At 35.6% G+C, this 27,512-nt stretch overlaps 3 protein-coding genes across 9 annotated transcripts; all 3 read right to left on the reverse strand.

The window, feature by feature from the left end:
- Window positions 1–1,859: 1,859 nt before the first annotated feature.
- On the reverse strand, window positions 1,860–7,588 carry LOC140823300 (ETO1-like protein 1). The gene is made up of 5 exons (XM_073184571.1): window positions 6,760–7,588; window positions 4,950–6,653; window positions 4,271–4,562; window positions 3,212–3,521; window positions 1,860–2,325 (listed from the first exon to the last, which is right to left on the reverse strand). The coding sequence occupies exons 1-5, from the start codon at window positions 6,882–6,884 to the stop codon at window positions 2,105–2,107; spliced, it is 2,652 nt and encodes an 883-aa protein (XP_073040672.1). The 5' UTR covers window positions 6,885–7,588; the 3' UTR covers window positions 1,860–2,104.
- A 4,905-nt stretch (window positions 7,589–12,493) lies between these two features.
- LOC140823301 (protein TIFY 4B-like) lies at window positions 12,494–17,347 on the reverse strand. Of its 7 annotated transcripts, none has more exons than XR_012116180.1 (10): window positions 16,951–17,347; window positions 16,697–16,857; window positions 16,397–16,530; window positions 15,748–15,838; window positions 15,396–15,558; window positions 15,080–15,145; window positions 14,161–14,221; window positions 13,860–14,062; window positions 12,866–12,970; window positions 12,494–12,749 (listed from the first exon to the last, which is right to left on the reverse strand). XR_012116180.1 is itself a non-coding variant. In XM_073184576.1 (10 exons), exons 1-9 carry the CDS (start codon window positions 17,330–17,332, stop codon window positions 12,876–12,878), a joined length of 1,296 nt encoding a protein of 431 aa, XP_073040677.1. In that variant the 5' UTR covers window positions 17,333–17,347; the 3' UTR covers window positions 12,494–12,749; window positions 12,866–12,875. The 7 variants fall into 7 exon arrangements, 6 of the variants coding, with proteins under 6 accessions (XP_073040677.1, XP_073040678.1, XP_073040674.1 ...); XM_073184576.1 differs by having other exon boundaries at window positions 12,866–12,910; XM_073184577.1 differs by having other exon boundaries at window positions 12,911–12,970.
- A 6,304-nt stretch (window positions 17,348–23,651) lies between these two features.
- LOC140823302 (VAN3-binding protein-like) lies at window positions 23,652–27,512 on the reverse strand. The gene is made up of 7 exons (XM_073184578.1): window positions 27,046–27,512; window positions 26,710–26,835; window positions 24,728–25,172; window positions 24,399–24,626; window positions 24,243–24,292; window positions 24,106–24,163; window positions 23,652–24,030 (listed from the first exon to the last, which is right to left on the reverse strand). The coding sequence occupies exons 1-7, from the start codon at window positions 27,397–27,399 to the stop codon at window positions 23,807–23,809; spliced, it is 1,485 nt and encodes a 494-aa protein (XP_073040679.1). The 5' UTR covers window positions 27,400–27,512; the 3' UTR covers window positions 23,652–23,806.

Raw genomic sequence — 27,512 nt, forward strand, 5'->3', positions numbered from 1 at the left:
AAAGGACATAATTTATAATAATAAAATTTAAATATATAAAATTTAAAGCATATAAATTTTCGTGTTGAAAGCAAAATGATGTAATTTATAATAATAAAATTTAGAACATACACATTCACATTTTAAATATTTGAAGCAAAATGACGATTTAGTATAAAAATTTAAAACATGTAACTTCTCATTTTAAATATTAAAAGTAAAAAAAGAACATAGATTATAACAATAAAAATTTTACTTGATCTCGATGCATTTTACATTTGAGTTATGTTAATAAGACGATTATTTCATTGGAAGATGATACAATATGATGTATCAATTTCTTTTAATTTTTGTTTGCAAATTCATGGTCGCATGCGACTAATACATTTTGAGCGATGTATTTCGAAATAAATCTCGATAAGCTATTGATACAAATGTAGGCACATATATACCGTCTATAAGTCATGCTAAAGTTTCATTTCATAATATGCATAAAAAAAATTATACTTTAAACCATGAATAAAAATTTGAGTTATCCCTTATTGTAGGATGTATCTCTTGCAGTCTTGCTCATTCCGATGAACAATAATATTTGAGCGAAGTGAACAGAAACTTTAACAATCAAATCAATATGGTGGTCGACAATTTCAGTTCAATGTTGAAATTTCTCTTCAATTACGCACACACGACCATATGTATCAATCAATGTTTAGAACATGACAAGAGACTCCTCAATCGATACTTGACGTTGATGAAGCTCTGATACATAATGCTCTTCTCTAAGTATGTTAAAACGTAACTTAATAGTTCTATTACGATTCGACAATTTTCCAAAATTCAAGCACAATGTCCGATCAATATTTCCCTTGTATAATCATTCTCAGGGCTGATATCCTACATAGATTCTATCAGTCCTAAACAATTGTCTTTTACGAGCTTGCTCTAGTTGATCCTACATCCATTGAGGATGAATAACCCAAGAGTGAAGACCTTGTCAGATAGTTTAGTCGAGTTTTGGGTTTGAGCAGAAGAAAAACTTACTTAAAACCTCGACAAAAGCAGAGATGGAGAAATTATGATTTAATTTATACACGGCGTTTCTGTAGTGATGAGAAATTATGATTTAATACTTTTTAATTGTTATTCAATTAAATCCAAGGGCTGTTGTAATACTATATATCCTAATAGGCAAAAATGTGTGTGAAACAGTCTCACGGGTCGTATTTGTGAGACGGATTTCTTATTTGAGTTATCCATGAAAAAGAATTATTTTTTATGCTAAGAATATTACTTTTTTATTGTGAATATGAGTAAAATTAACCCGTCTCACAGATTAACAACTAATCTGTGAGACTGTCTCACATAAAACTCACTCTATCTAATAATACCATATAAAACATCATATTATACTTTTAAATTTATATTATAGGATTTATAAAGCCGATCGTTAATGATGCATGAGAACGAGGAATATTTTTATATGAAGTATAAAATACATTTTAATTTTGTAACGACGCCAATCCACGAATCAAAATTCAATTGAATTGTTAAATAGGAATTGAAACGTAAAATTGAGACGGATGTACGATTCAAGAATCATAACAAGAGGTAGGGATTTTTACATTTACTTCTATTTATTATCTCTTGTGTAAGTGCAAAAATGACAACACGAGAAATATGTAAATGTCAAATTCTTTAAATATATCGAGGGTGAATATAAAAAACCCATCAAAAGAGCATTGGCCTACAAAAACTTGATTATTTAAGTAATCAATCAAGTGGAAAATAGAAAACATTTTAATAAATCTTTTAAAAAAGGTAAATTCCTTCTGCAATACTTAAATATTGAAATTTACCATACCTTAAGAACCATTTAAGTGATCAGACAGGACCACCAATACCTTTTGACAATAGTGAGTTATACTGACAAAAAAATTCACAGTATACAAAATCCAGGGAAAAAAAAGGAAGATGATAGTATGATACAAGATAGATATGTTACAAGCTAAAGTTTTTTTTGTTTATAATTTCCTCTTTTCTTTTTCATAACAAAAATAATAAATCATTTACCAACCTTATTTGGTAATTCTTCCCCACCTCGTAGCTCTTTTAGCAGGATTTGACTTCAAGGTTCTTGAGAATTCACACGGCTACGAAGCTCCAACATCTCTTGATGATTAGGGTCGACTGAAAGAGCAGCTCGACAGTCTCGTAATGCACCTATAACATCACCAATGTGCTCGTGGAATGCAGCACGGAGATGAAAAAGGTGAAGGTCTGCTTTAAATGCAATAGCCTTTGAGAGTTCTGCAATGGCTTCTTTTTCTTCCTGGTTGTCCATCAAAACTGTGGAAATAAAACACACGGGTTTTCTTAAAAGTCACAATCGAAACCTGAGCAAAAAACAGAAAAATAACAAAAATCAGAACTTCGGTGGAATCATGGCATTATCCTTCCATGTTCCCCTCCCTCAGAACATAACACAAATTTTTCTTGGAGATGTTATGGAATGACAATAATATCAAGACCTAGTACACAATATGGAAGCTGTAATAATGGATATGGATCTGAATCATATGTAAATTCCACCAGAATACCCCAAAATCCATAAAGAGTGCAGCACAGACCCAACTTCATGTACTAGTTTATGAAACACTCATAAACCATTTTCTCTTTCCACGTTTTTTTTTTATCAAATATAGCAGCTACATTAGTAGGCATAAGCCTTATTTGTAAAACTGGAATCAAAATGTGGGATGATGCAAAGATGTTGAATCTCCTCATTCGCACCAAACAGTGCCTTACTATATTTTGAATACTTGGTCTCCAGCCCCATTTGCTGAATCTTGATCTTATTGCACACCCTTTTAAGTTCCACGTTAGGTAAGAACTTTCTTCACTAGCATTACTACAAATTATTTTTTCCCCTGCTTTGCCTTTTTACTATTTTGGGCTATGGAGTGGTTGTTAAACCCATACACAAATCCACCAATAATCATCAATCTGCAGCTATTTAGTAAAAGATTTGAGGCGAAATTCCACAATCTGCTAATAGCTGGGATGCGCTTCTCATATGGTACTTGAGGGCCGAGGTTTAAAAATCTTCAAAATTATCTGGAGATAAACTTAAGAGCTTACTTTGTCTGAATTTCCATGCTACATGAAATTCAGCAAGGTAAGACGGTGGGGAAATTAGACCATGATAGTGATTCAATTGAAGGAGAAATCTAACCTGCAGCTCGATATCTATATGGGTACGCCCGCAAAGGGTCTAAGCGAGTGACCATTTCAAGATCAGCCTTTGTGAGTTCACGATCGCAATACTCAGACCGCTTTTCATAAGCTGATGCATTATTTCTCGCCTTCTCGACCAGTTTTGTCATCTCGGTATATGCGGCATTTTTGTCATTTCTCAGGAAATGAACACGGGCTAAGCCTTGGTGAGCTCGGGTATGACGTATTTTAAGGGCATTAATGTAGCAATCAGCTGCTGCATCCAAGTTACCACAATCAACATGGACACTGCCTAGATTGTTGAGTGCCTAGCCAGAAAAAGAAAATGGTCAACTTCCACCCCAAGAAAAAATAAGAAAAAAGAAAAAGATCGCCAAAAATTGGATAATCTATTGTTAGATTAATACTATAAATCAATATGAAAAAAATCCAAACACTAACTGCCGAGTTCATCATGTATATACACAAAATCCACCAATTAGTAAACAAGGGAAAACAAAACTAAAGCTATCCATAGGAGATGCTACATTCTTTTAAACTCAAGATTTTTTTTATAAGAAACATAACGCGTTGATAAATAGACAAATTATTAGAGAAATGGAGGTATTCTCCGTATTGGGTCAATTTCTTTCAAATAAAGATGGAGATAATTATAGATCTCAGTCAATGATTTTATTTATTTTTATTAGAGGATTTAACATATTAAAGAAATTGTAATCTAACATTGGTCTCATGGTCTCATCTTCTATCTTACAAAAAAACAATAACTACAGCACTTCAAAAAACTAAATTGTCAAAATAATATCACACGATTGATGCCTCTTGTAGACTCTAATGCAATACTGTATTATATATATATATTAGACAGTAGTATTTAATATTTTCCCCCAATGAACCTTGGATCTTGACTCCTCCCACTGATGCTAACACCGAAAATCAAATATGAAAAAAATCAACTAATCGTTTGAAAAAAAAATTTACATAGGATGGGGTTTTGAATTATTGATGATGGTTATTTTCTCAGAGAATTTAAAAGTTGGTAGAAAAGAAATCATACCTGACCTTTTCGAAGTCTATCTGATGGGCATTTCAACGCTTCCTCGAGAAGGGATATAACAGTGGACGAACAAGAAGGGTCCTGACTAGAGTCAGCTAAAGCATAGGCTTTTAGGAAAAAAGCTTCAAAGGATCTCTGAAGTTTTATGGATTCCTCAGCTTTCTTTAGCCCTTCTTCACAATGACCAGTATCATATAGGATCCATCCCTCGTAAACTAACCGTTCAGGTTCGTTGGAAGCATGCTGACGTGCTAGCTGCAAACTTCGCATGGCTGCTTCCGGACAATTCAGTCTAAGAACAAATTAAGTAACATCAGAATTCAATTTACTTGAGTTTTCCATATGGTCGATGCAAGGGTAAAACCAATACACAAATGTAACCGTTAAAAAGACAGGAGCACCAATGCCTTGTCACATGTGGTAACTGATCATTTATGTAACCCCCAGCAAAAATAAAAAATAGTATCCATCAATGGACCAGAAGGCAGGAGAGGATAGAAGGGCCTTACAAGGCAATTGACCGTTGAGACTATAATGCAGTCACATATAATAAAAAGATGATATTGGCATGTTAAATGCAGCTACCACAGAAAACAAAACATGTGATACATATACTACATTATTTCCTAATAGAAATGCCAGGTAAACTTGTCGAGAGAGTAATGGCGGCAAATGTCACCTTAAGAGAAGCAAAGACTGCCTGAAGTACAGGACTCCTTTAGAAGCATCAGACTCGAGCATCTGGTATATCACTGAGAGTGATCCAATATCATCAACTAATGACCATCTATCATATAGTTGCAGCCAACAATCAGCTGTTGTCCAGTTTTCAACATGCTCTCGCACAAGAATCCGAAGTTGGGAAGCTGCAACTCGTCCATCAAACATCCGATAATCTGGACATAGAGTAAGAATTGCTTGTACATCACATATAGCTGATTTGTAATCTTCAAGGGCAAGATAGAAACAGAAGCGCAGCTCTAAGCACTCTAGTGCAAGTTTAAACCCAAGAACCCTATTGATTTCTGCAAGGGCTGCCTGGACATCTGGTTTCCTCATCAAAGATGCAGCTCGATACATGTAGGGATAAGTCAAGGTCGGGTCCAACTCTGTAGCTTTCTCAAGGTCTCCCAACCTTTTCTCGCCCTCGCAATATAAAGACCTCTCTTGATACATCCATCCAAGAGGAGTATATGAGGATATGACAGAGTTCATCTTTTCGTATGACAAATGTTTATGACCATCAATATGACATAATCGGGCTAAGCCAACAACAGAATAAACATGGCCTTCACGCAAAGCAGACTCGAAAAGCTTCTCTGCTTCATCGTATTCTTTTCTGACGAATCTAACACATCCCAACTTATGAAGAGCTAACATTTTCTGCCGGCTGCTTCCAGCACAGTCTACTGACTGCTTCGAGAAAAGAACTGATATGTCTGACCCAGGATCAGAATTCATAGCGACTTCGGTTAATAGAGAATAAAGGAAAAATGAAGCAGGCCCCACCATTATAGACCTTTGCTGCAGACTGAGACCGCTTAACAATTCAACTACCTGTGGGTCATTTAATGAGTTAGGTAGTTCGTGAAGGAAAACCTGCAGACAAGTCGCGGCCAGGACAGGGGAGTTTTCTTCAAGAGCATATTCAAAGAGTTCCACCGCATCTTGTGTCGAGATTACAAAAGAAGCAAGTTTCCTATCACAAGCATCCTTGAGGCTTTCACAACAAAATCTATTTGCAAATACCAATATCTCTAACAAAAGATCTGCCGGGACTTCATTTAAGCTTCCTGTAGTGCTAAATTTATTAATGACCATCATTCCTGAAGGGGAAATATTGTTTTCCGATAGATTAATGTCATCACACAAGGCTTCAGTAAATGACCCATTAAGCATGGCATGAAATGGAGCTGACAGTTCTGCAATCTTAAGCCTATCACAGGCAATATTCTTGTCTCCAATTCGAAAAGAAACAATCTGTGGACAACCAGTGTCGTCCAAAGTACATGGAAAACTTGGAACTTTGCTGACAGGAAATTCAGAGGCAATGTCTATAGCTCCAAATTCCTGACATTTACCACAAGATGACAGTAAGTCAGAGATAATATCTTCACCTTGCTTCCCATATTTCAGCCATGCCCCAAAGACAATTTTCTCATAAACAGTGGTTGCTTTGAGCCAGGCGGAGCGAAGGCTCCTTCTCATCAATTTGGCTTCTCCAAGACCCTTAAAGACCTGGTACTGCAACAAGTAAAGATTCGATCTCTCCTCTGGGGGACATGACTCGAGTTCTTCATGAAGTTGAGCTAAATCTTCTACATAATCTACAGGCTTGTAATGTGGAAGAATTGGAGGTTCAGGGACCTTGATAAGAGATTCTCTACAAACAACATAAATTTGAGGTTTTAAGACTTAATCACATGAATAACGAATGGAAGGTCTTAACATCCAATTATAGTAAAAGAGAGAGAGGGTCCATTGTTTACATTGAAGATGGAGACTGTGCTGCAAATTTTGAAAGCTTTCCTCTTTCAACTTGGAGCCATGACTGTGGATTGATGGAATTTAGCTGTGTTTCTTTACAAGATTCAGAAGCAAAAAGTGTCCTCATGGGACACAGAAGATGAAACAACTCCCAGATCTCCACAACAGCAAGACGGGATAAATTACCTCAAAATTTTAAGACAGAAAATAAAGCCAAAAAATGGTTAAAATAAAAATGGATCCCCTTAATCCAAAATCATCATCTGTAGGATGAACATCATTCCCAGGCAACCACACAAGCAATACATAAAGCCGGGTTACCCAAAACACTGATAAATTTTACAACAAAGCAGTGTTCTTTACAGCTCACAAGTCACAAAAATAGTAAGAAAAATAGCTAAAATTTGAACTTTTTCAACTTAATATCCGGAGAAGAAAAATAAACAGCGGGGACAGCTTAAATAGAATCGCAAAATTTTTAATGCCAAAACCCACTTAAATTAACTAAGATCTCTACCAAAACCATAACCTAAACCACACATAAGCCGTCAAAATCTCTGAACACAAGAAAATAAACGAACCCACCAAAATGAGAACTAAACCAAATCAAGAACCAAACCCACTATTCTTTTGGGCTCGATTCCACAGTTCAAAGATTGAAAGACAGAATATTTGAAACTGAGGTGCAGGGCGTGGATCAAAGAAATGGAATGGAATCCAAAAGAATAGCTTCAGTCTGCCACTTTCTCTCTTTTTTGTTCGGTAAAAGGAAACGTTTTTCTTCTCTCTCTTTTTTCTCTCTCTTCTGCATTCTCCATTTTTCTGAATAAAAAATTAACAGAAAAAGAAAATATGCAGTTATTTTTTAGTGAAAATTATTTTAATACATAATTTTTTTTATTAAATAGCAAAGTGATACACGAATTTGTACTAATTACTCAACAATGTCAAATTAGAGTCAATTTTTTTATGAAAATTAAGTCGTCTATTTTACCCCATATTACTTAAATTAACATTTTATTTAGAATTATTTATATTTAGATATAAGTAATAATTGTGGTTAAAAAATTTAATATATTAATTATGTCAAAATCCCGTTCCTACAAAAATTAGGCTATAGTTTAACAAAATATATTTAAATTATACTTTTTTTCTGAAAGGATAAGATTTAAGTTAAATTTTATCACAAAATTGAACCTGAATTAACATATATCATATATGTACCAATTGAGCCATTAGTAAAAATCCATATATCAGTTTTCTATTTAACCAAAAGTTCGGTAACCAAATTTTTTTTATTCAATAAAAAAATTATATATGTTATTTTTAAAATGTAATTGTTCACAAATTATGTAAAAACTCGTGTGAGGCAGTCTCACATATTATATCTTGTGAGACAAATATCTTATTTGTGTATTACTAATAGTATTACTTTTTATTACGAATAATCGATAGAGTTGAGCCGTCTCACAGATAAAGATTCGTACGACCGTCTCACAAAAAACCTACTCCACATATTAATATCACAAAATTATGTATCCTATCCACCAAGACAAGAGCAACTAACAAGAAAGGTGTAAGTGGCATTTCACCATGTAAATGTTGATCAAACTTCTCAAATTTTGCGTGTATAGATATTTTATATAGTAGCTATTTCATTTTGAGTAGGTTTCTTGTGAGACAGATCAACCCTACTGATATTCACAATAAAAAATAACACTCATATATAAAAATTAATATTTTTTCATAGATGACCCAAATAAAAGATCCATATCATAAAATACGACCCGTAAAACCGTCTTACACAATATTTTGTTTTTTTTTTATTTTTTTACGACCATTTGTCTCTAAGAGTTGTTAGGAGTGTCATGTCACAACAAATTATTGTTCGTTGGATATAGATATAATGGATCAGATGAACCAAATACTTTAAATAAATAGATGCTTCTTTAAAACTTATTGGATAGATAATATACAAAATATACCTTCAGGATAGTCTTCTAATAAGCAATTCACAAAAAATAAAAATAAAAAAGAGTTTGACATGGGTGGAAAAAAATATATAATTTTCGATAAATTGAGGTTATCGTACAAAAAAATAATGAATATAACGAATTTACCGAAATTTTAGGTGTGATAGCGATATAAAATTTGAAAAATTTAAGTATATATCGAAATATCAAAATAATATATATTTAAATAACAAAGTTAAAATTTTAAAAAATATAAGTATTTTTTCGGTATATAATTATATATACCGCTATTATAACGAAATTCGATATACTATAACATTTCAGTTTAATCATATGTTAATTATATATACCGAAAAATTTCAAAAATACCGAAATCTCGATATACCGAAATTTTCAATATGATTATCATTAAGTATTTTTAATATTGTCCATACATATACCATATCGAGTTTTTTGTCTACATGAGCTTCTGGAATACCGGAAAATTCGACCCGGGCCCTGCAGGCAGTGATCCAAGGGCCGATTTTTCTGGCCCTTGGTTTTTTTTTTTTCAAAAATTCCTTCCCTCCCCCCCACATGAAATGATCATGGACCGTTGATTGGGTGTGGGGCAGTATATCGACCAGCATGAATAACCACCGTAATGAGTATTAAAACAGAATTGAGAATTGACCGATTGTTGTTTGTGATTGATCATACTCCAAGAAGCACTAATTCACAGACCAATAAATTGCGATGAAACAATTGAAAATGACACCCCAACAAGAACTTAAATCGGGACTCATTTTGTATGTGTTCCTCGGGAGTGAAAATGAGATATAATTTGGGCATGGGCCATGCTTGTTTGAATATTTTAGATTTCATTGTCTCATAATACAAGGAGTGATCTCCATCGAGACAACACGACTGCACTTCGTTCATTGGCGAAAACTTATAGATCATTCAATCTTAAACTGAACCCGACCTGTGTAACACGGGTCTGGGGCAATTCTCGAATACTAGAAAGCTGGAAATCGAACTTCAATTACTTCAAATTCGGAAGACCGATGGTGGAAGTTGCGGAAATCGGTCGGAAGCTGAGAAAAAATAGTGACGAATGGTTTTCTGGTTGTTCCGGAACGTCACAAAATTGATATGGAAAGACAACTCTCATAGCGGGATTTTCAAATCCGGGATCGGTTTGAAATTTTGATCAGTACATGTGGAGATATCGTTGGTCAGAGTAGTAGTTGTTTCATCATAATTTTGCGAAACACTTTAATATCGTGTCAAAACATAACACACGTCAAAAGATTTCCGAAAATATGATTGCTTTAAATTTTTTACAGTTGGTGGTGATGATAACTTGATAAGGTCGATCAGAGATATAAAAAATGATTGATGATGAAATTGAAAAAAGAAGAAGACGACGTGGGAGGGGAGATAAGTTTTTTAAATCGACAACTAACCATCGATAAACAGAAAATATGCTGGCTTTTTTATGTTCTCTTTAGCCGTTGGAGATTTTCTATGCAATTTTTTTAATGATTATTCGATTTTTTTAAAATTTTTAGAGGCTAACATAATTGACAAAAACTTGTGTGAGACGGTCTCACGGGTCGTATTATGTGAGACGGATCTTTATTTGGATAATCAATGAAAAAGTATTATTTTTTATTCTAAAAATATTATTTTTTATTGTGAATATGGGTAGGGTTGACCCAGATCACAATCGTCACAGATTTTGATCCGTAAGACGGTGGGTTTTTTTAAAATTAATTTAATTTTAAATTTTTTTTCAAAAATAATGTAAAAAAAAAAAAAGATCCGCGCTTTGTAAGCGCGGACGCTGCATACGTGGAGCAGCGTCCGCGCTTACGAAGCGAATGGTCCAGTCAGCTACGAATTATTTTAGCGACGGATTGTCTATACAATCCGTCGCTCATATAGCATCAGCGACGGTTAAAACACCGTCGCTACTAACTAATTGCCGACGGTCTAAAAACCTGTCGCTAAATGTAGCGACGGTTTTTAAACTGTCGCTTATATGGAATCAACGACGGTTTAAAACCGTCGCTATAATCTAAATGGCAAAATTTTTGACCTTTACTTTCAACCCCTTGTATCTTTGCAGCGTATAATATGCGCTCGGAAGGAGAATTTGCGCGCTGCGAAAAAGTACAAAAAGTCGAAAAAATGAAATTTTAATTTAAAAATTAAATTAATTTTTTTAAAAAATCCCTTTGTTATATTTCTCATATTTACAGACAAATGACATTGTCAATTAATCATGAACATACCTTGATTTCGACTTTTTGTGGTTATTCGTAGCGTGCATATTTTCTTTCCGCAGCGCACATTGCACACTGCAAAGATGAAAGCCGTTGAATTAATTAAAAATTTTGGAATCAAGGTATATTCACGATTAATTGGCATTGTCATTTGTCTATAAATATGTGAAATATATCGGAGGGTTTTTTTTTTAAAAAAAATAATTTAAATTTTAAATAAAATTTCATTTTTTCGAATTTTTGTGGTTTTCGCAGAGCGTAAATTCTCTTTCCGCAGTGTACATTGCACGCCGTAAAGATGCAAGCCGTTGAATTAATTGAAAATTTTGGAATCAGGGTATGTTCACGATTAATTGACATTGTCATTTGTCTGTAAATATGAGAAATATATCGGATGAATTTTTTTTATAAAAAAAATAAGTTAATTTTTAAATTAAAATTTCATTTTTTCGAATTTTTGTGTTTTCGCAGCGCGTAAATTATCTTTCCGCAGTGCACATTGCACGCCGTAAAGATGCAAGCCGTTGAATTAATTGAAAATTTTGGAATCATTGTATGTTCACGATTAATTGACATTGTCATTTGTCTGTAAATATGAGAAATATATCGGAGGGGTTTTTTTTAAAAAAAATAATTTAATTTTTAAATTAAAATTTCATTTTTTCGACTTTACGTGGTTTTTCGCAGCGCGCAAAATCTCCGAGATGCAAAGGGTTGTGAGTAAAAAAAAAAATTGGCATTTAGCGACGGGTTAAAAAACTATCGCTAAATTTTAGCGACGGGCTTTAAACCGTCGCCGATTTGATTACAGCGACGGGTTTATAACCGTCGCTTATGTAATGTTAGTGACGGTTTGTTTATATAATCTATCGCTAAAATAATTCGTACCTGATTGGTCCTTTGTCCGGTCTTCGTAAGCGCGGACGCTGCTCCACGTGTGCAACGTCCGCGCTTACAAAGCGCGGATTGCCGTAAATTTGCAAACCTTTTTTTTTTTACATTATTTTTGAAAAAAAAAATTAAAAATTAAATTAGTTTTAAAAAAAAACCCTAAGACGATCTCACATGAAATCTACTCAACATAATTTTGACGATTGATCTACAATGACCAAATCATCTCATTCAATTTTTATTTTTTTAAAAATGTTTTATCATTAATTTTAATTTTTAATTTTTTTATTAATTTTGTTAATTAAAACGATCAAATTAATCTTGCTATTGGATCATTGATAGATTTTATTAAAATAATTAAAAAAAAATGTTACAGACGGGCTTCACCGCGCGATTCCAACCTGCATCATCGAACGAGGATTGCTCCTCGTGCGAATGATGGGGCGACTAATTAATTGCCCATTGGCCCTTATAGTATGCGCACGAGTTATCGAGCTTATATATTGAAAAAGCATCACTGTACCATCGTAAATAGTAAATCGGACATGCGAGAACATCGAACATGACAACACGATCAATTAGACCATGTTAAGACACACATACACACAAAAATACCATGTTTCATAAAACTGCAAAATCATGCCAAAGATTACGGACACTTGCTCAAGTTTCTCAGCTAAAAGGACACCCAATTCAACTACCAAAGGAAATTAAACTAACTGGGATTTTGCTGAAAGGAAGAGGCTAACTCCTACACCTATACTCGAACTACTTGTACGACAAGTTCGAATAAAGACACGACACTGGAACAGTGAAAAGGACAATGCCACGGATAGGGATTCAATTCCCAAATGAATCCTGAAGAGATCATAAAATAACAGAATGAGATGGCTCTGTCATCATCACCATGTGAGAAAAAATAAGTAATCTGCCGGTAGTTCAGTCCAAACTAGTCCATTTCGAGTTCTTGGTACCTGAGGGAGTTCAGTCCAAACTAGTCCAGTTCGAGTTCTTGGTACCTGAAAAGCAACCGTTCATGATTCATCATTGATCTATCTGGTTTCTTTGGTTTCCTCCCTCTTCCAGTGTACTAACAAAAAAATCGTCAAAAGACTGCAATAACTAATGAAGACATAATTCAACTATGAGGCATCACAAAAGGCGAGAAACAAAATTTGGTAGCTGAAACTGGATCTCGTAGAAATGTCTTTTCTTTTATATTTTTTCCTCCCTATTTCAGGGTATTTGAATAAAACAACAATAAAAGCATGATCATTCTCGAATAATTAACGGACTAACCAAGTATTGTACACCTGGAAATACATGATCAGAATAGAAATTGAGCATAGCAATTTTCTAATCATAGAGTAGAAATTATCTCTGATAGTTGCCTCCTGAAAACAATTTCAGTACCCTCAACCACTAATCAAGTGATTTGCTCAACATAACAACAGCCAGAATGCGAAACTAACCTGAGCATGATTTAACCATCGGCCATTAAAATGAAAATTTCAGGTTTAATAGATATCAGATTCATGTATTCAATGTAGCAAAAGCAGCCCAAGTTTGCCCTAAATACTTAACAATTTTAATTAATAAGCAATGGTGGAACTTTAACAAGAAGTCAAGAAGTTTGTATTTACATAGTTTCTTGATTTTTGTTAAATGATATTCCATTGTTCTTCGTGTGGGATGTCACCATCAACGAAAGGAGACAATGTCTTAAGCCACTGTAGGGATCTTTCTTACGTTCTCTCTCTCTCCCTTTTTTTTTGTCTTTGTTCTTTTTGAATTCCTGTTATTATCAATCAAGTCCAGGGAAAAATTTGGGCACATATTACACATAGAGTTACAAACCACAAGAACAATACTGGAAAATGGCAACGAATTTTGGGAAATATGTACGGCAAGATTTAGATCGTCTAAATGAAAAATACAAGATGCAGATTTCATCTCAGTTATTCATACCAGAATAAGTATAAATATTCTGTATGAAATCGTTATCAACTGAACTGCTGCGTTTTGGGGTAGAAGGTGGCATGATTTGGGGCGGTGAGCATATGTCGCTTCCACTCAAGGGCTCATTTGTAATCTGATTACCCATTTGATGGTTAAAGTATATGTCCAGGCTTGAGCATGATACTATTCCTGCCTTCCTCTTGATTTTAAACCTTCACTTAACAGAGATATGAGGAACCAAATAGAAACTAGAAGCACTTAACACGTGTCTTGTTTGTAACACAGATAGCAACTTAATTATTTAAGATACCTGTCTTTTTTCTTCTCGAGATACCTTTGCACAGACGCCTTTCGGGTGAATGACTCTTCCACTGCTTAGAAAAGGAAATACATCAGAATGAAGTTTATTTGAAAATACACGAGATAGTTCTTATGCTACTAATCTTATTTCAAATCAGACAAATTTGGTTCCCATAGATTATAAATTAGCCTCATCGCGGTAGAGAATCTTCATCTCTAGGATTATAAATAGTGATTGTACAAGTATTTCCATATATTAAAGCACATATATATTCTATTTGAAATCCATAATAGCACTCATGCAGTTTGTATGGATTATCATAATCTAAAACACTACAACCCAGTAAATAAGTTTCTCCAAACTAAATGACATATTATACCTCATTTTGCAGTTAATTTTTCTGAAGACAGAATAAAATGAAATCCCAATTTATTATCTAAAAGAGGGTCCAGAATTGTACAGTCTTACAGGAGAGTATTTGCATTGCCAGTGAGATGAGTAACCAAGTAAGCTCGTACGAGCACATTGGGATATGGTTGGCGTTTTTTAGATATGAGGAGCCATTGTAATCCAATTCCATTAAATGAATTATTTGATGAAGAAAAGACGGACAGGAAAGTTAATCAAAATCTTTTATCGTCTTTTTGTGCATTTCACTTTAACATAGTTTACCCGACAGTTTCAGTCCTATGGATTGAATTGATGCATTGCTAGTCCATTCAAGGCGTCTTCGTCAACAAAAAATGGGTCCTTCAACATGAATATGGAACTTTGCAGCTTTCAACCCACGAGTTAATGAAGTATGATAAGTTAGTGCGAATGTAGCCTAAAAGTATAAACCCCATATAAGGCTATTGCAAAAGTAATCCACCGCAAATTCAGTCATTCTAATAGTTTTAGATAATTTTTAAAAATTAAGGCATTTTACCAGGGTTCTCTTCACGAGGCGTGTTACTTTCTTCAGCGAGAAATCGAGAACCACCACTTGTTTTCACTGGAAAAACAATTCAAAATACATAAATTACATTAATTCTATTGAAATAAGTTGTTTTCAAAATAGAATATACGCCCTCCATGAAATTCCTGGTCAATCACAATTAATATGATAAATTATAACGAGTAATGAGACTGAACACCGAATGCGGGCATACTTCACGTGCATACAGAGAGAGAGAGACTACTTTAGGCGTCAAATAAATTTTGACAGATAAGAAAGGCAATAGCACATTACATGGAACTATCACCTGTTTGCATAGACGGCAAGTGAATAACATTATAATCAGGACAAGCTTTGGCCTTGACAGCTTTTGAAAACCATGGTGAAGACTGCATCAAAACAGTGCCCTCAACTGGACGTTCTTGTGGAAAAAGTATCGGGCTTGCAGCGATATGCATTATTTCTTGTGCCTAAGACAGATACCATTATGGTGGAGGCCAGAAGATTTGTAAGCAGTTTAACCACGCAAGTCAAACATAACTTGGGAAGGGAATATAACATAGTTGGCATACATATTCGGTAAAAAAGAGTAGTAAATAGGCAAAAGACTGGCCTCGATGTATTCTATTCTTCTGAAAGGGAAAAAATGGCTTCAATACCTTATCTAACGGCACATCTTCATACACATTCACTTCACCAGAATAAAATATTGTCATCTGTCCTACTGTCATCTTTGTTGAAACTGTGGCTCTGGAAATGACGAAAAAACCCTATTTAGAAGAGATGCCAGACTTCAAGCCATGCCAACAGTGGCATTGAGTCGGATGAGAATGGTAACATGAAGCTATAATATAGACAGAGTACTCAATTTATGGTGAAGTGCGAGACAAGAGATTCAGTTAACTGAAAAATCATGCTCCAACTATGATAAATCAATGTCGTATCAATCTCTCAAGCTCAAAATTTTAAACGGAATTAAAACAAACGAAAAGTGTTTATATTCAAGAATGCTAAGATAAGTCGGTAATAGCAAATAATAATAATAAATGTAAGCAATGTGGAATGCTTATTCGTTGACAGGATGCCACAAATAATTCGATTCAAGAAAAAAATGTTATATAATAGAAGTCAAATTCCTCATGAAATCTTTCTTCAATTTGAAGTTTCTAAATGAATTATTAATCAAAGTAAAGGACGGCTGCAGTAGGTTATCCATAGGTGCACGCACGCATTAATGTCCATCATATCATATTTTATAAAATTATACAACTTTTGGATCTAAAGCATACATCAAAGAACAATAATAACCTGGTGAAAGCAGAGCTATCATCGGCGGCAGCAAAACCACCGGAAGCATCTTCTTTATCCACATCCTTTCTACGGTATGGTGCGGCATCCAGCGCCAATGCGGAATCTGCATCACGGCATGCCCCTTGGGGAACCTACAGTTGTTTAGTTAGTTTAACAACTCAATCAGTGCTAAATACCGTTTTTTAAACAGCGTCACTGAAACCGATACAGAGCATGTGCCGAATCTTTTATTTTTCTCTTCCAAACAAAGACATGATAATGCTAATAATAAAATAATCATACGGATAGATTACGCACACTTTCAGAAGCAATCGTGTTATTATGAAGCTTATTAGGGCGGGAAATACGGAGCTTCTTGCGAAAATCAGCATCGCAATCCGCCGGCGTTTCCAGCAGAGCCTTCAGCATTATCACCTGCTGAATTGCCTGTGACTTGTTCCACGACGGTCTCCTCATCCCTGCGTCAAAAAAAATCGTACAGAAATCAACTCGTCAAAACAAGATCGCAGTTCTGCTTCTTCATAACTTCAAATTTACTGAATCTCAGCAACCTTTCTCCTTCAGGTACCGGCGGCAGTCCTCACGAGTGACCTGAGCGATGTCATCTTCGGTGAGCTGCTGAAGCGGCTTGTCGAGAGGAGACTTTGCTACAGCAACTTCCTCGTGCGGGACGGAGCCAGACTCCGGTATCATCTGCCGGAATTTCGAGATCGTAAGCAAGATCTTTAGCTTTGGGAGGAAATTTGGTTCAAACTGGGGTCTTCCATTGGCTGCAGCCGAGGAAGTTACGGCGCTAGCGCAGGTTACTTCTGAGTATTCGTCTGATGGTTGGTGGGGCCCCGGCGTCGCTGCTCTGTTGGGTGAGGACGATTTTTGAAAATAAATAATAAAATACAACCCCAGGTCGCCACGTAATACACTCTTGCCCCTCATTTATTGAGTTTTACTGCGACCGACGGATAATCCCTTTCTAAAATCGACGGTTTCGATTCCAATAAAATTTAAAAATATGATCCAACTGTTTAGATATAGTTTTGGTTCCGATTGCCAACGGTTTTGGTTTTTTTTTTTTTTACGACAATGAAATATGTGTCGATCTTTTGGTGTATATCATATAAACATTCGAAAGTTTGTTAGATCAGGCTCAGCCGAAGAATTTGTTGGAGTGGTATCATTCAAATACGATTTCTCTGACACATATTTATTTTACATGTTCACTTGATAAAATTTAATAGCAAAAATCGATCATATAATCATTAGTCAAACACTCATATACTCCGTCTACTCGGATACTTTTTAGAAACCGTTTTGATTCTGATTTGATTATGGTGTGAGCCATTTTAATTGAAATTTGTTTCCTGATGTTTTAATGATTATAAAAATATATATAATGACACCACTTTTGGACTAATCAAATGTTAAGTTAATTTATTTAAACAACTATTCATATGTGACCATTCACGTTGTGATACAGACCTTTATCTCGATCCGGTTTATGGAAAAATAATATTTTTTACTTCAAAAATATTTTTTTTTTTGTAAATACGGATCATGTCAACTTATATCACAAAGATGATGGGAGAACCCAAATTTTTTGGAGTGTAATTTTTAAATATAAACATGTATAAGAATTTTTTTTTGAGTTATAATAAATTCAAAAATATTAAATAATACATGGTATGTGACATTCGAAGCCAATAAATACATGGAAATCAAACTCCAGTGCAAGATACACAGTAAATTAAAGTTGGATATCTACCTAATTGGAAGTAGATATTACATACAAGACATCTTTTGTCAACAAAGAAGCATATCGATATTTATGGAAGGAGTATCTCGGAATTTATGTAAGGAGCATCTCCAAATTTTGGAAAGAATATCAATCGAATTATGGTAAGATTTTCACCTCACTCCTATAAATAGGAGGACCATCCTATTTAAATTTCACACCATTTGTACAAAATTTTCGAAATTCTCTCTAATCTCTCCTAAGATTTTTCGGAATTTTCTCCCAAAAAATTCTACACGAGTATAAAAATTATGTCCAGGTTCAGAAATTCTCTTCTCTCGCTCGGGTGCTCGGAATCCGATCCCCACTGTTCAGAATATGCTTAGATATGTTTCGAATAACATATCCAAAATTAGATCAAATCCAACTGTTAGTTTATAGCCTTCACAAGAAAACTGCTCAGATTTCAGATGAGAACAGCATACCTACGGTTTTTCATCTATGAATAGGTTAAAACGACTCCCAAACCCAAACTCCACAGTTCATAATTTATTTGACTTACTTGTGAACGTAATGTCCAAGTTTGAGACTGATCCAATGGTGCAATAAGGCACAAGGAATTTTACAAGGCGGCTGATTTTTCGGTAGATGCGCCGTTGCGTTTTCGAGATGTTGGTTACATGATTCTTCTTTTATTCTCGAATTCTTCACGTTTATTCCAGGTCTAAGGTAAGTGAATTTTTGTTATATTATAATTTGCACAATTGTCCTTTGTAAATGGGCTTTTAATATATATATTTATTTCGTAAGTGAATTTTTGTTGTCACACTTTTCTTTGAAGTGTCCTTGCGTTTAAAGAAATTATAATTTGTGTACGAATCTTCCTTCAGTTTTTGAAAGTTCGTTCGAGCATAATTCCTTGTTCATGATATATATTCTTCAAGATTTGTCAAATTATATGTTCAAAGCACTGTTAAGATTCGATTGGATATGGGAAAGGATTTCCGAACTATGACCCTTATACTGTGGGATGGTAACCGTTGTACTCCATAGAGGATTAACATATTGGACATGGCCTCACTGCTTAGAGGATTAACATATCGGAGACTGATATCACGAAACAATGGAAATGAGATGACTTTCAGTGCTAAACAAGTATGCTATACGCGTATGATATGTGATTACATGTTATGATTATGAAGTATGAATATTCGTTATTATTCAAGCTACGATATGCTATGTAAAATTTGAATTCAAGTATATGTATATGTTGCTTCATATCTCGACGGCCCCCACTTGCTGAGTATTTCCAAAAGTACTCATCTCTTACTTCCTCCCTACCCAGATAAGAACGAAGAACAAATGGATGAAGAGGAGCAAGACCAATTTTGGGGATAGTAGAAGATCTCGAGTTATCTCAGATGTTTTAAAGCTTGGTTTATGTTTAACGCTTCCGCACTATTAAAACATTTTTAATCAGTTTATTTTGGTACTAAAGTTGTAAAGACGATTTTTTTGTTGATTAAGTTGTAAAGGCTTGTTGTTTGACGATTATGTGATTGTTGAGCAACGCCGACGTCGACTAACCTCGATCTCGGGGCATGACAGATAAACTCGTGAGACCATGTAAGTGGAAACTTATTCTGTTATTTGTAAAAACTTTGTCATGTCGGTTTGTATGTTTGTTCGATTCATGCAACTCTAATTCTTATTATAATAACAATAACGTACATACCGATTATTTATAATATATCACATGCATTATAAATAATAAAAAATTTCGATAACCGAGAGCTATTTGATTTGTGAAAGTCATAGACGAATCTAAGTCCAAATAGGTGAATGTTGTAAGGCCCATGGGTATACCTCTTTTGTGTCCTACAATCATAGCTCTCGTGATAGCCCATGAAACCCTACTCACAGAACTCACCATTCCTGACAGTGGAGTACGTGCATCTTTAGGTCTCGAACCCAAGACTTCTGTCCAGACCATAAGTACTTGGAGTAAATAGACCTAGTACCAATCGAGACTTCTTTCTATGCCATAAGTACTTAGATTAAAGAGAGTTGGTACCAATCAAGACCTGGGAGGCACGTACTCCACTGCTATGACTGGAGAGTTCTGTGAGTAGGGCTTCATGGCTATCATGAGGGTTGTGATTGCGGGATCCAAAAGGAGTAGACCCATAGGTCTTACAAATATAATATTACAAACGTTTACAATATTTTACATGTCTTCAATCTTCAAAACTCTTGATGATTTGGACCCTCCATATTCAAATCTTAATGTAATGCCCAAGAATTAATCACTGTAATTATCGATGATTGATTTATCATTTCATGTGATTATGAAGGGATTTAATCGGGACACCGAGAAACGTATTCAGAACGAAATTATGTAATATGCAGTGTGAGCAGCACCGCACCCGCGGCCTAGGAAGCACCGCACCCGCGGTGCATGGGCAGTAGGGTGTGCAATTCTGCCGAAGCAGTACCGCACCCGCGGTAAGTAACAGCACCGCACCCGCGATGCAGGACCGCACCCGCGGTGCAGCAACGACCGCACCCGCGGTGTTGCGTGTTGTGCGGAAATCGTGTCACCTCGTTGAATTCATGCATAGTATATATATGTATGATTGCCATTCGTTCCTTCAGAGTTTATCAGCAGAATTCGAGAAAAGGGTCCGAGGAATTGTGCTGAAAATCCTTACGCCTTTTCTGAGAAATCCGTCCGTCTGATTTTGAATCCGACTTCGGTATTGAGTTCCTGGCAACGTAGGCTACAACTGGACGTAAGTTTTACTATGTTTTGACATGCTTTGAAATTACGCTATTGTCAGAATTGAATGGAATTCATATATGGTGTTCTTGATATGTTAGACATCGTAGAATCGAAGTCAGATTGAGAAACGGACTGATTATGAAATTGTTATGAATTTTTAGGGTATATTGAGTTATACCGGACAGAGTTGAATTGTGATTGGATTACGGATTGTATTGGATATGGGTTATGGATTGTAACTGTTATCTGGTGATATGGTATTGACGGGGATACTGAAATTATACCGTTATACCGTTGATTTTGAATTAAATCCAGATTGATCAGATTGTTATTGACTTGAAAGGTATATTGATATGAGATTATTGATATTGTCATTGCCAGACATGCTGTGAGTTCAGGATATCGACTGAGCCAGAAACCGACGAAAGAAAGGTATAAGTCAATGTGGTATTGGGAGATGGACTTGAGTCGGTTTAGACTTGGGTTTCCCTAAATCACATACTTTATTCTATTGCATGGATATTTGCATTGATTTGATTAATATACTTGTTCTCTTGATATTAGACAACAGGTATTGGTTGAATTGTCTTGTGACACACCGTGCCGGATAGTGGTGGTATCGCCATGGCACATTGCACAATGTCACAAGATAGGATGCTAGCGATAGAGCTACAGTCCTTGACGGTTAGGTCAGGACACTGGATGTATGGTTATATCGAGTAATGGAATCCATTACGGAATTCGATATAGGAACACCATATTTGGTTATATCGAGTAAAGGGGTTGGAATTCTTCTATTACGGAATTCGATATAGGAATACCGGGGCACTGGTTATATCGAGTAATAGAGATTTGGTTCCATCCTTTACGGAATTCGATATAGGAATACCACATCTGGAAACCGGGATCCCTAGACTAGGATTGAGTCTAGTCGTAAATGATGTAGCTACGAGTATCGTTGATTCTTGTTTATGTTTCGGATTATGATACATATTCATGTTACCTGATTACATGCTTTATATTTGTTTATATGATTGTATGTTTCATTGATTTATACTGGGAGTATATTCTCACCGGTTTATCCGGCTGTTGTCTTGTCTGTATGTGTACATGACAACAGGTGGGACAGGATCAGGGTCCAGGAGATGAGGAGAGATCGTGATTAGAGTGGAGGCTCCGGACTTGGATTAGAGATAGGGTTGAACACTTGACATTAGTTGTTAAACCTTAGTTTATTTTGAATGCATGCAGTACAGGACTTGTATTGTATTTTATACTGATATGTATATGAGTTTGATGTCACTACGTTCCGCATTTTAAAAAAAAAAAAAAATTAGACCCTGTTTTAATTGATTAATTAGTCCCAATTATGATTGAGAACTTGATTAGCGTCCGGGTCCCCACACTTAATGTCCCACTAAATCTAAAATTTACATAAAATTTCAATGACACATTGGGATACAAGCTTAAGAAGAAGGAATATGACACAAACAGGTCTATTTTAAATAAGTATCAAATAATTAAAACACGACAATATAAAATATCCTAAAATACATATAGCAAATTGGTCACGACCATCGATCATCCTTTTGACATATAATATCATATATAAAAACATGATATCAAATATGGTCAAATTATATATCTTACAGATATGTCACTAACCACCATAATTATAAATAAATTAAAAATTAATAAACAAATTTATTCAATTATCCAAATTATTAATAATTAAATTTCTTGTGGAACAATTTTACTATAATTAATAAAAATCGTATTTTTCGATTATTTATTTTATAAAAATCCCATGATTTTATTAAAAATAATTTTCAAGGGAAAATTTATCAAATTTTCATAAAATATTAACTTTAACTCATTATTTTGGAAAACCATAAAAAAATCGCATGCGAGTCCAATTTTTTCGAGCCAATGGGCCAAGGATTACCGAGAACTATGTCTGGAAGCATGTGTTTCTGCCCTACACGCTGCACGCCTGTTACAAGAAATTTATCTGGTTACGTTGCCCTTGCATGAAATAGCCTGACAATTTTTTTTCTTTAAAATAAATTCGGACAGTCGCCACAGCCCAATGTGCACGGCCGAACGATTGAAGACTGGATTGCTTTTTCTAATTCGCACTACAGAATATAGGAGAAATTTGCGTTAAGACAAGATCGCCAGAAGATGATAGGATCAGTGCGGCCGCTGCGTGGTGGTGGAAGTGGATCGGCTAAAATTCTCGTTCAAGAGACAAGGGTGGTCGAATTTTGAATTGTGTGAAGGAGTGGGAAAATTCTAGCATCTAAATATGACATCTTAACGTTATAATATTTATAGATTTCATAGATTGACTTAGAATCTTACTAGGACTCTCGAGTTGTGTATTTTTCTTGTCAAAAACTCAAGTAGGATGTGGTATGTGAAATGGATGTTATCTACATCATATTATTGTTGATACGCTGGTGCCGCATTTATTTGTCATGGGCCGGTAGGATTGTATGCGTCGAATAAGTAACTGTATAAATCTGATTTTTGCTACTCTTTCCCTATAATTGAACACATTTTACGGGTGCCCAACTCTTCATAGCTTATGAACATTTCTTTCGCAGTCACCAATTATTGGACTGTGTCTTTTTATTTAGATGCCATCAACCTGTTAGTTCATATATGTTACTTGAAGCTCTTGTCATGCCGTGAGTGTTGTTTACTTACACAAGTTAATTCATGCTGAGCGATGTCCATTTTCAGAAAGTTGTTCATAACTACTAAAGGGAGGCAAAGGGGACAAACCATCAAATTACAAGGGAAGGCAAACAAGCCAAAGCACAATCCAGGGAGGATAATAAAAATACAAACCATAGTTATTTATCTTATATCCTACAAGTTTTGTTGCCACTCAAGTAGCTATTTTTTGATTCTTTCTTTTCCTTTCAGACACAATTGACAGAAGCCGGGAGACACCTTGAGTCCACATCTCGTAATCTCTTGCATTTTTGCACTCGAATTCAACAACGCCACGTCCTTCCGTCTTTAGTCCAAAATATCGTCTCTGCTCTCCGTCCTCAAACAAATGCCTCCCTGGCCATGCTGGTATGTCTTTACAAACATCTACAACCACATCTGAAGTGTTGCGAATCGCATTGAGTAATACAGTAGTTTTTAGTTTTTAATATCATTGTGGGAGCAGAAACTTACTCTTCTTCTTTTTGGTGATGGTCTTTCCTACATATTTGCTCTTCATCTTCAGCATCACCTGCAAAACATTAATTAGATTGCAAAGACTAACGAAACTACGTACGCTTTATGAAAAAATGGAATCTGGATCAACTTACATTTCCACTTCGATGTATGTAAACTGAGACGATCTTCCAATGAAGATCACCTGCGACATCATATTCACTACGCATGAGTTGCTTACTTTCTACTAGTGCCTTTTATGTAGTTTTACTATTTTCCTCCAAAAAAAAAAAAGAGCAAGATGTCGGTACCTGTACGAGTTCTTTTGAGAAGCTCGCTACCTCGAGCCAGCAGTTCTTGATTACAAGCAGCCAGAAAATTCTCTTCAGGTACCAGTTCCTCACAGTAGCTTCCAGAATTGTTGCTGCTGCTGTTGGTCCCTGTGCCTAAACTGATCCCTTTTTCTATTGGTATAGCTGATGCAACGTTCCATACTTCTTTCAATGCCCTCGCTTTCAATGTCGCTACACCCCGCAAAGCTGTAAAGTGGGGATGGAATTTGGGTTTTAGAAAAATTGCTCGTCAAGTTTGAACCTTTTCATTTGAGCATCTGAAACCTTGATTGTTTCAAACTATTTACCTGTGGCTGCGGCAGCAGTGAGGGTTGATATATCGCCATGTGACCGGACATTCACAGCCGAGCTAATTGCGGACATAAGGTGATCACGATCAGCTCCGATGTTCTCCGCAGCCTCCATACATTGTGCAGCCACCAGAGTGGCGGCTGAAGCCACCGCCATATCCGTTTTCGCCATCAGCTCATCCTTTTCCTTAGAAGACGCAGCTGCTGTCGCTGCTGCTATTGCCGCCACGGCCGCTGCCACTCCAGCTACAGCAACAGCAGCATGGAGCTGCGCGTTTCGGGTTCGAGTCTCTTCTTTCTTCTTCTCCCTCCTCTCCTTCAACCACCTTCCCACCGTCTTGCCACCTGGGGTGTTAACGCTACCTACACCTCCACCACCACCGTTGTAACCGCTGCGGTTGCCCGTGAACAAGGGTTGCAGCGTGTTGTTGGCACGTAAGTACTGAATAACATGATTTTTTTTGCCGTAGTTAGGAACTAAATTGAATGGTTATATATGACAAATTTTTTTATTACTTTATATTTGGCAAATTCAAGTCACATTTAGAAATTTGGTGAATCCCAAGGGAAAAGTATTTCAATTTAAATTATTAGGTTCAGCAAAATTCACAAGACTGTTGCAAAAATTCATTTGCTTTCCATTCTGAGGTAGCGAAGGTTATATGTTGCGTTTTTGAGAGGACATTTCTCAACTTGTAAGCTAAGGAGCAATGTTGTCACTATCACTATATACGGTTCTGGTTTCTTAGATCAATGCATATCATGGGATTAACAAGTCGAGCTCGAGTCAAGGTGTTAAAGTTTTTCAAGTTTATATCCTTACCCATTTAAACTTGGAGTTTGAATTTATAGATATGATTCAAATAAATTATAAGTAAGGAGGACAATGAAATCAAACTTAAGTACTGTGTACAAATGAAGAAACTTTTTGTACAGTGTGAATTGAAGTGTTCTGCAGATTGCAATGCTATATTTAGAGGATGGTGTAGTAAATGTTGAGTGAGAGACACTGATAAACTGAGATGAAAAGGGTTAAAAAAGAGTCAGTTTTCATCCAATTAGTATACAAGTGTAAGTCTGTGCCAATGCCTTCAAGTGAACTTAAATAAGAAAAAGAGAGAAACAATAAAAATATTTCCACTTGTTCACCCAACCAGCTGTTACCAAACAGAGGAGTGTATGTATGTATATGTATATTTTTTATCTTTTTTACTTTATATTTTTCCTCTTTGTGGAATAAAGTGATACAAGAACTGTTCAAGTTTATGTAATTGGTTTTGCATGTGAAAAATCTCATAGGGTGAAGTCAAAAGGTGAGTGAGGGACGGCTAAAGCTAAAACATTTAAATGTAAAGAAAACAAAAGTTAATATCGAAAGTGACAAAAGTAGACTTATGTTTGCTCACTTTTCTGCAATATACGTTGTGAAAGCTGAAACAATGTCTTAACCCCAATCAAAAGTAGACCCCATCACACACTAATCATATATCACTACCAACTTGTGTTGTAGTAAATCAAGAATATAGCATCTGTCACACTCACAGACACCAGAAGAAGAAATAAAATATCAAAATATTTTATCCTAAATTTTATTAATGATATTTTTATGCACGACAATGATAAATTTTGATATTGAAAAAAAGTGCATGATGAGTAGGAAAAAAGTTGGTGTGTATGGGGAAAAAGTAAAGACCCGTCACTGATTAATAAACTAGATTTTGAAAGAACCAACAATTGACCATATGTATCTTGGGATTAAATTTTTTTGGAAAAAGACCCATTAATTCTAATGAATGACAGCTCGCAACTTCTGTTCGATTAAAACAAGGATTTTGTGGGAAAGAAACAAACACAGAAACTAAATATTTTTGAGAAAATAACAAAATGAACCCACATTGCCAACGTTCTACCGATGCGGATAAATTCTTGAAAATATAGAAAAGAAGAGGACAAAAAAACATGAGAAATAATTAAGGTACCTTAACTACATCTTCGTACTCGTCGGATGGAGATATTGGAGGGCTCTGATCAGTTTCTTCCGTCAGGCAACCGTTCAAAGGTCCGCTGCTATGAGAAAGCCTGCCCGATGTCAACGGTGATATTTCCTACATTTTTCAAGATTGTTTGAGAGAGAGAACTTTACTAAAAAATTTGTACAAAATTTCAAAAAGAAAAAAAAAAGATAATAATTAATAACTTCGTCCCTTCAACCGCCGGATATTTTACAATGTCATGCAACAAGTTTTACAAGAAAATAATTCAGATTATATTATTTCTTCAAGCTTCATGCATGCGAAGAATTCTGGAAAGCTTACAGATTGGGACATAATGCGGTCGAGTATGAGCTGAGAGGTAGCAGAAGAAGCAAAAGAGAAGGTGTTTCCTGAGAGCTTGGCGCCGGATTCTTGTTCTTCTCCGGCGATGTTTTCCGGTATGACACCGTTACCGTGTGCATTAACATTACTGTTTTTCTCAATGGAAAGCTTGTGAAACGTCAATGGCGGATTTGGAGGGGACAATGCTTTAGAAACTTGGAAAGCGGAGGCGCTCCAGGATCTCGAGAGGAACTCCATGGGACCTCTGGGGCTTTCCGGCAGATGGACTTCTTCGGCCGCCGGGCCCTTGTCCGTCCACAGCAAGTCCATTTTGCTCGTACTGTTGTTGTACATGCTGACGGGAAATAGACAAATATTTTGGTTGCTTTTTGTAAACAATGTGCGTGTGAAAGGGTGACAGTGTGTGTGTTTTATAAGGAATTCTTGACTAGTCTTGTGACTGAGCT

The sequence above is a fragment of the Primulina eburnea genome, chromosome 2, assembly GCF_022965805.1.
Source record: "Primulina eburnea isolate SZY01 chromosome 2, ASM2296580v1, whole genome shotgun sequence".
In the NCBI taxonomy this organism is placed as follows: Eukaryota; Viridiplantae; Streptophyta; class Magnoliopsida; order Lamiales; family Gesneriaceae; genus Primulina; species Primulina eburnea.

Coding starts and splice junctions, on each gene's coding strand:
- LOC140823300 (XM_073184571.1), bottom strand. CDS start 6,884: ATGAGGACACTTTTTGCTTCTGAATCTTGTAAAGAAACACAGCTAAAT. Junction 6,654..6,759: donor GCACAGTCTCCATCTTCAAT/GTAAACAATGGA, acceptor TGTTGTTTGTAG/AGAATCTCTTATCAAGGTCC. Junction 4,563..4,949: donor CAGTCTTTGCTTCTCTTAAG/GTGACATTTGCC, acceptor ATTTGTTCTTAG/ACTGAATTGTCCGGAAGCAG.
- LOC140823301 (XM_073184573.1), bottom strand. CDS start 17,332: ATGAGGGGCAAGAGTGTATTACGTGGCGACCTGGGGTTGTATTTTATT. Junction 15,839..16,396: donor GATAGCTCTGCTTTCACCAG/GTTATTATTGTT, acceptor CGTCATTTCCAG/AGCCACAGTTTCAACAAAGA. Junction 15,559..15,747: donor AAGATGTGCCGTTAGATAAG/GTATTGAAGCCA, acceptor TATCTGTCTTAG/GCACAAGAAATAATGCATAT.
- LOC140823302 (XM_073184578.1), bottom strand. CDS start 27,399: ATGTACAACAACAGTACGAGCAAAATGGACTTGCTGTGGACGGACAAG. Junction 25,173..26,709: donor AGTACGAAGATGTAGTTAAG/GTACCTTAATTA, acceptor CATGTTATTCAG/TACTTACGTGCCAACAACAC. Junction 24,031..24,105: donor CATCACCAAAAAGAAGAAGA/GTAAGTTTCTGC, acceptor GCAACACTTCAG/ATGTGGTTGTAGATGTTTGT.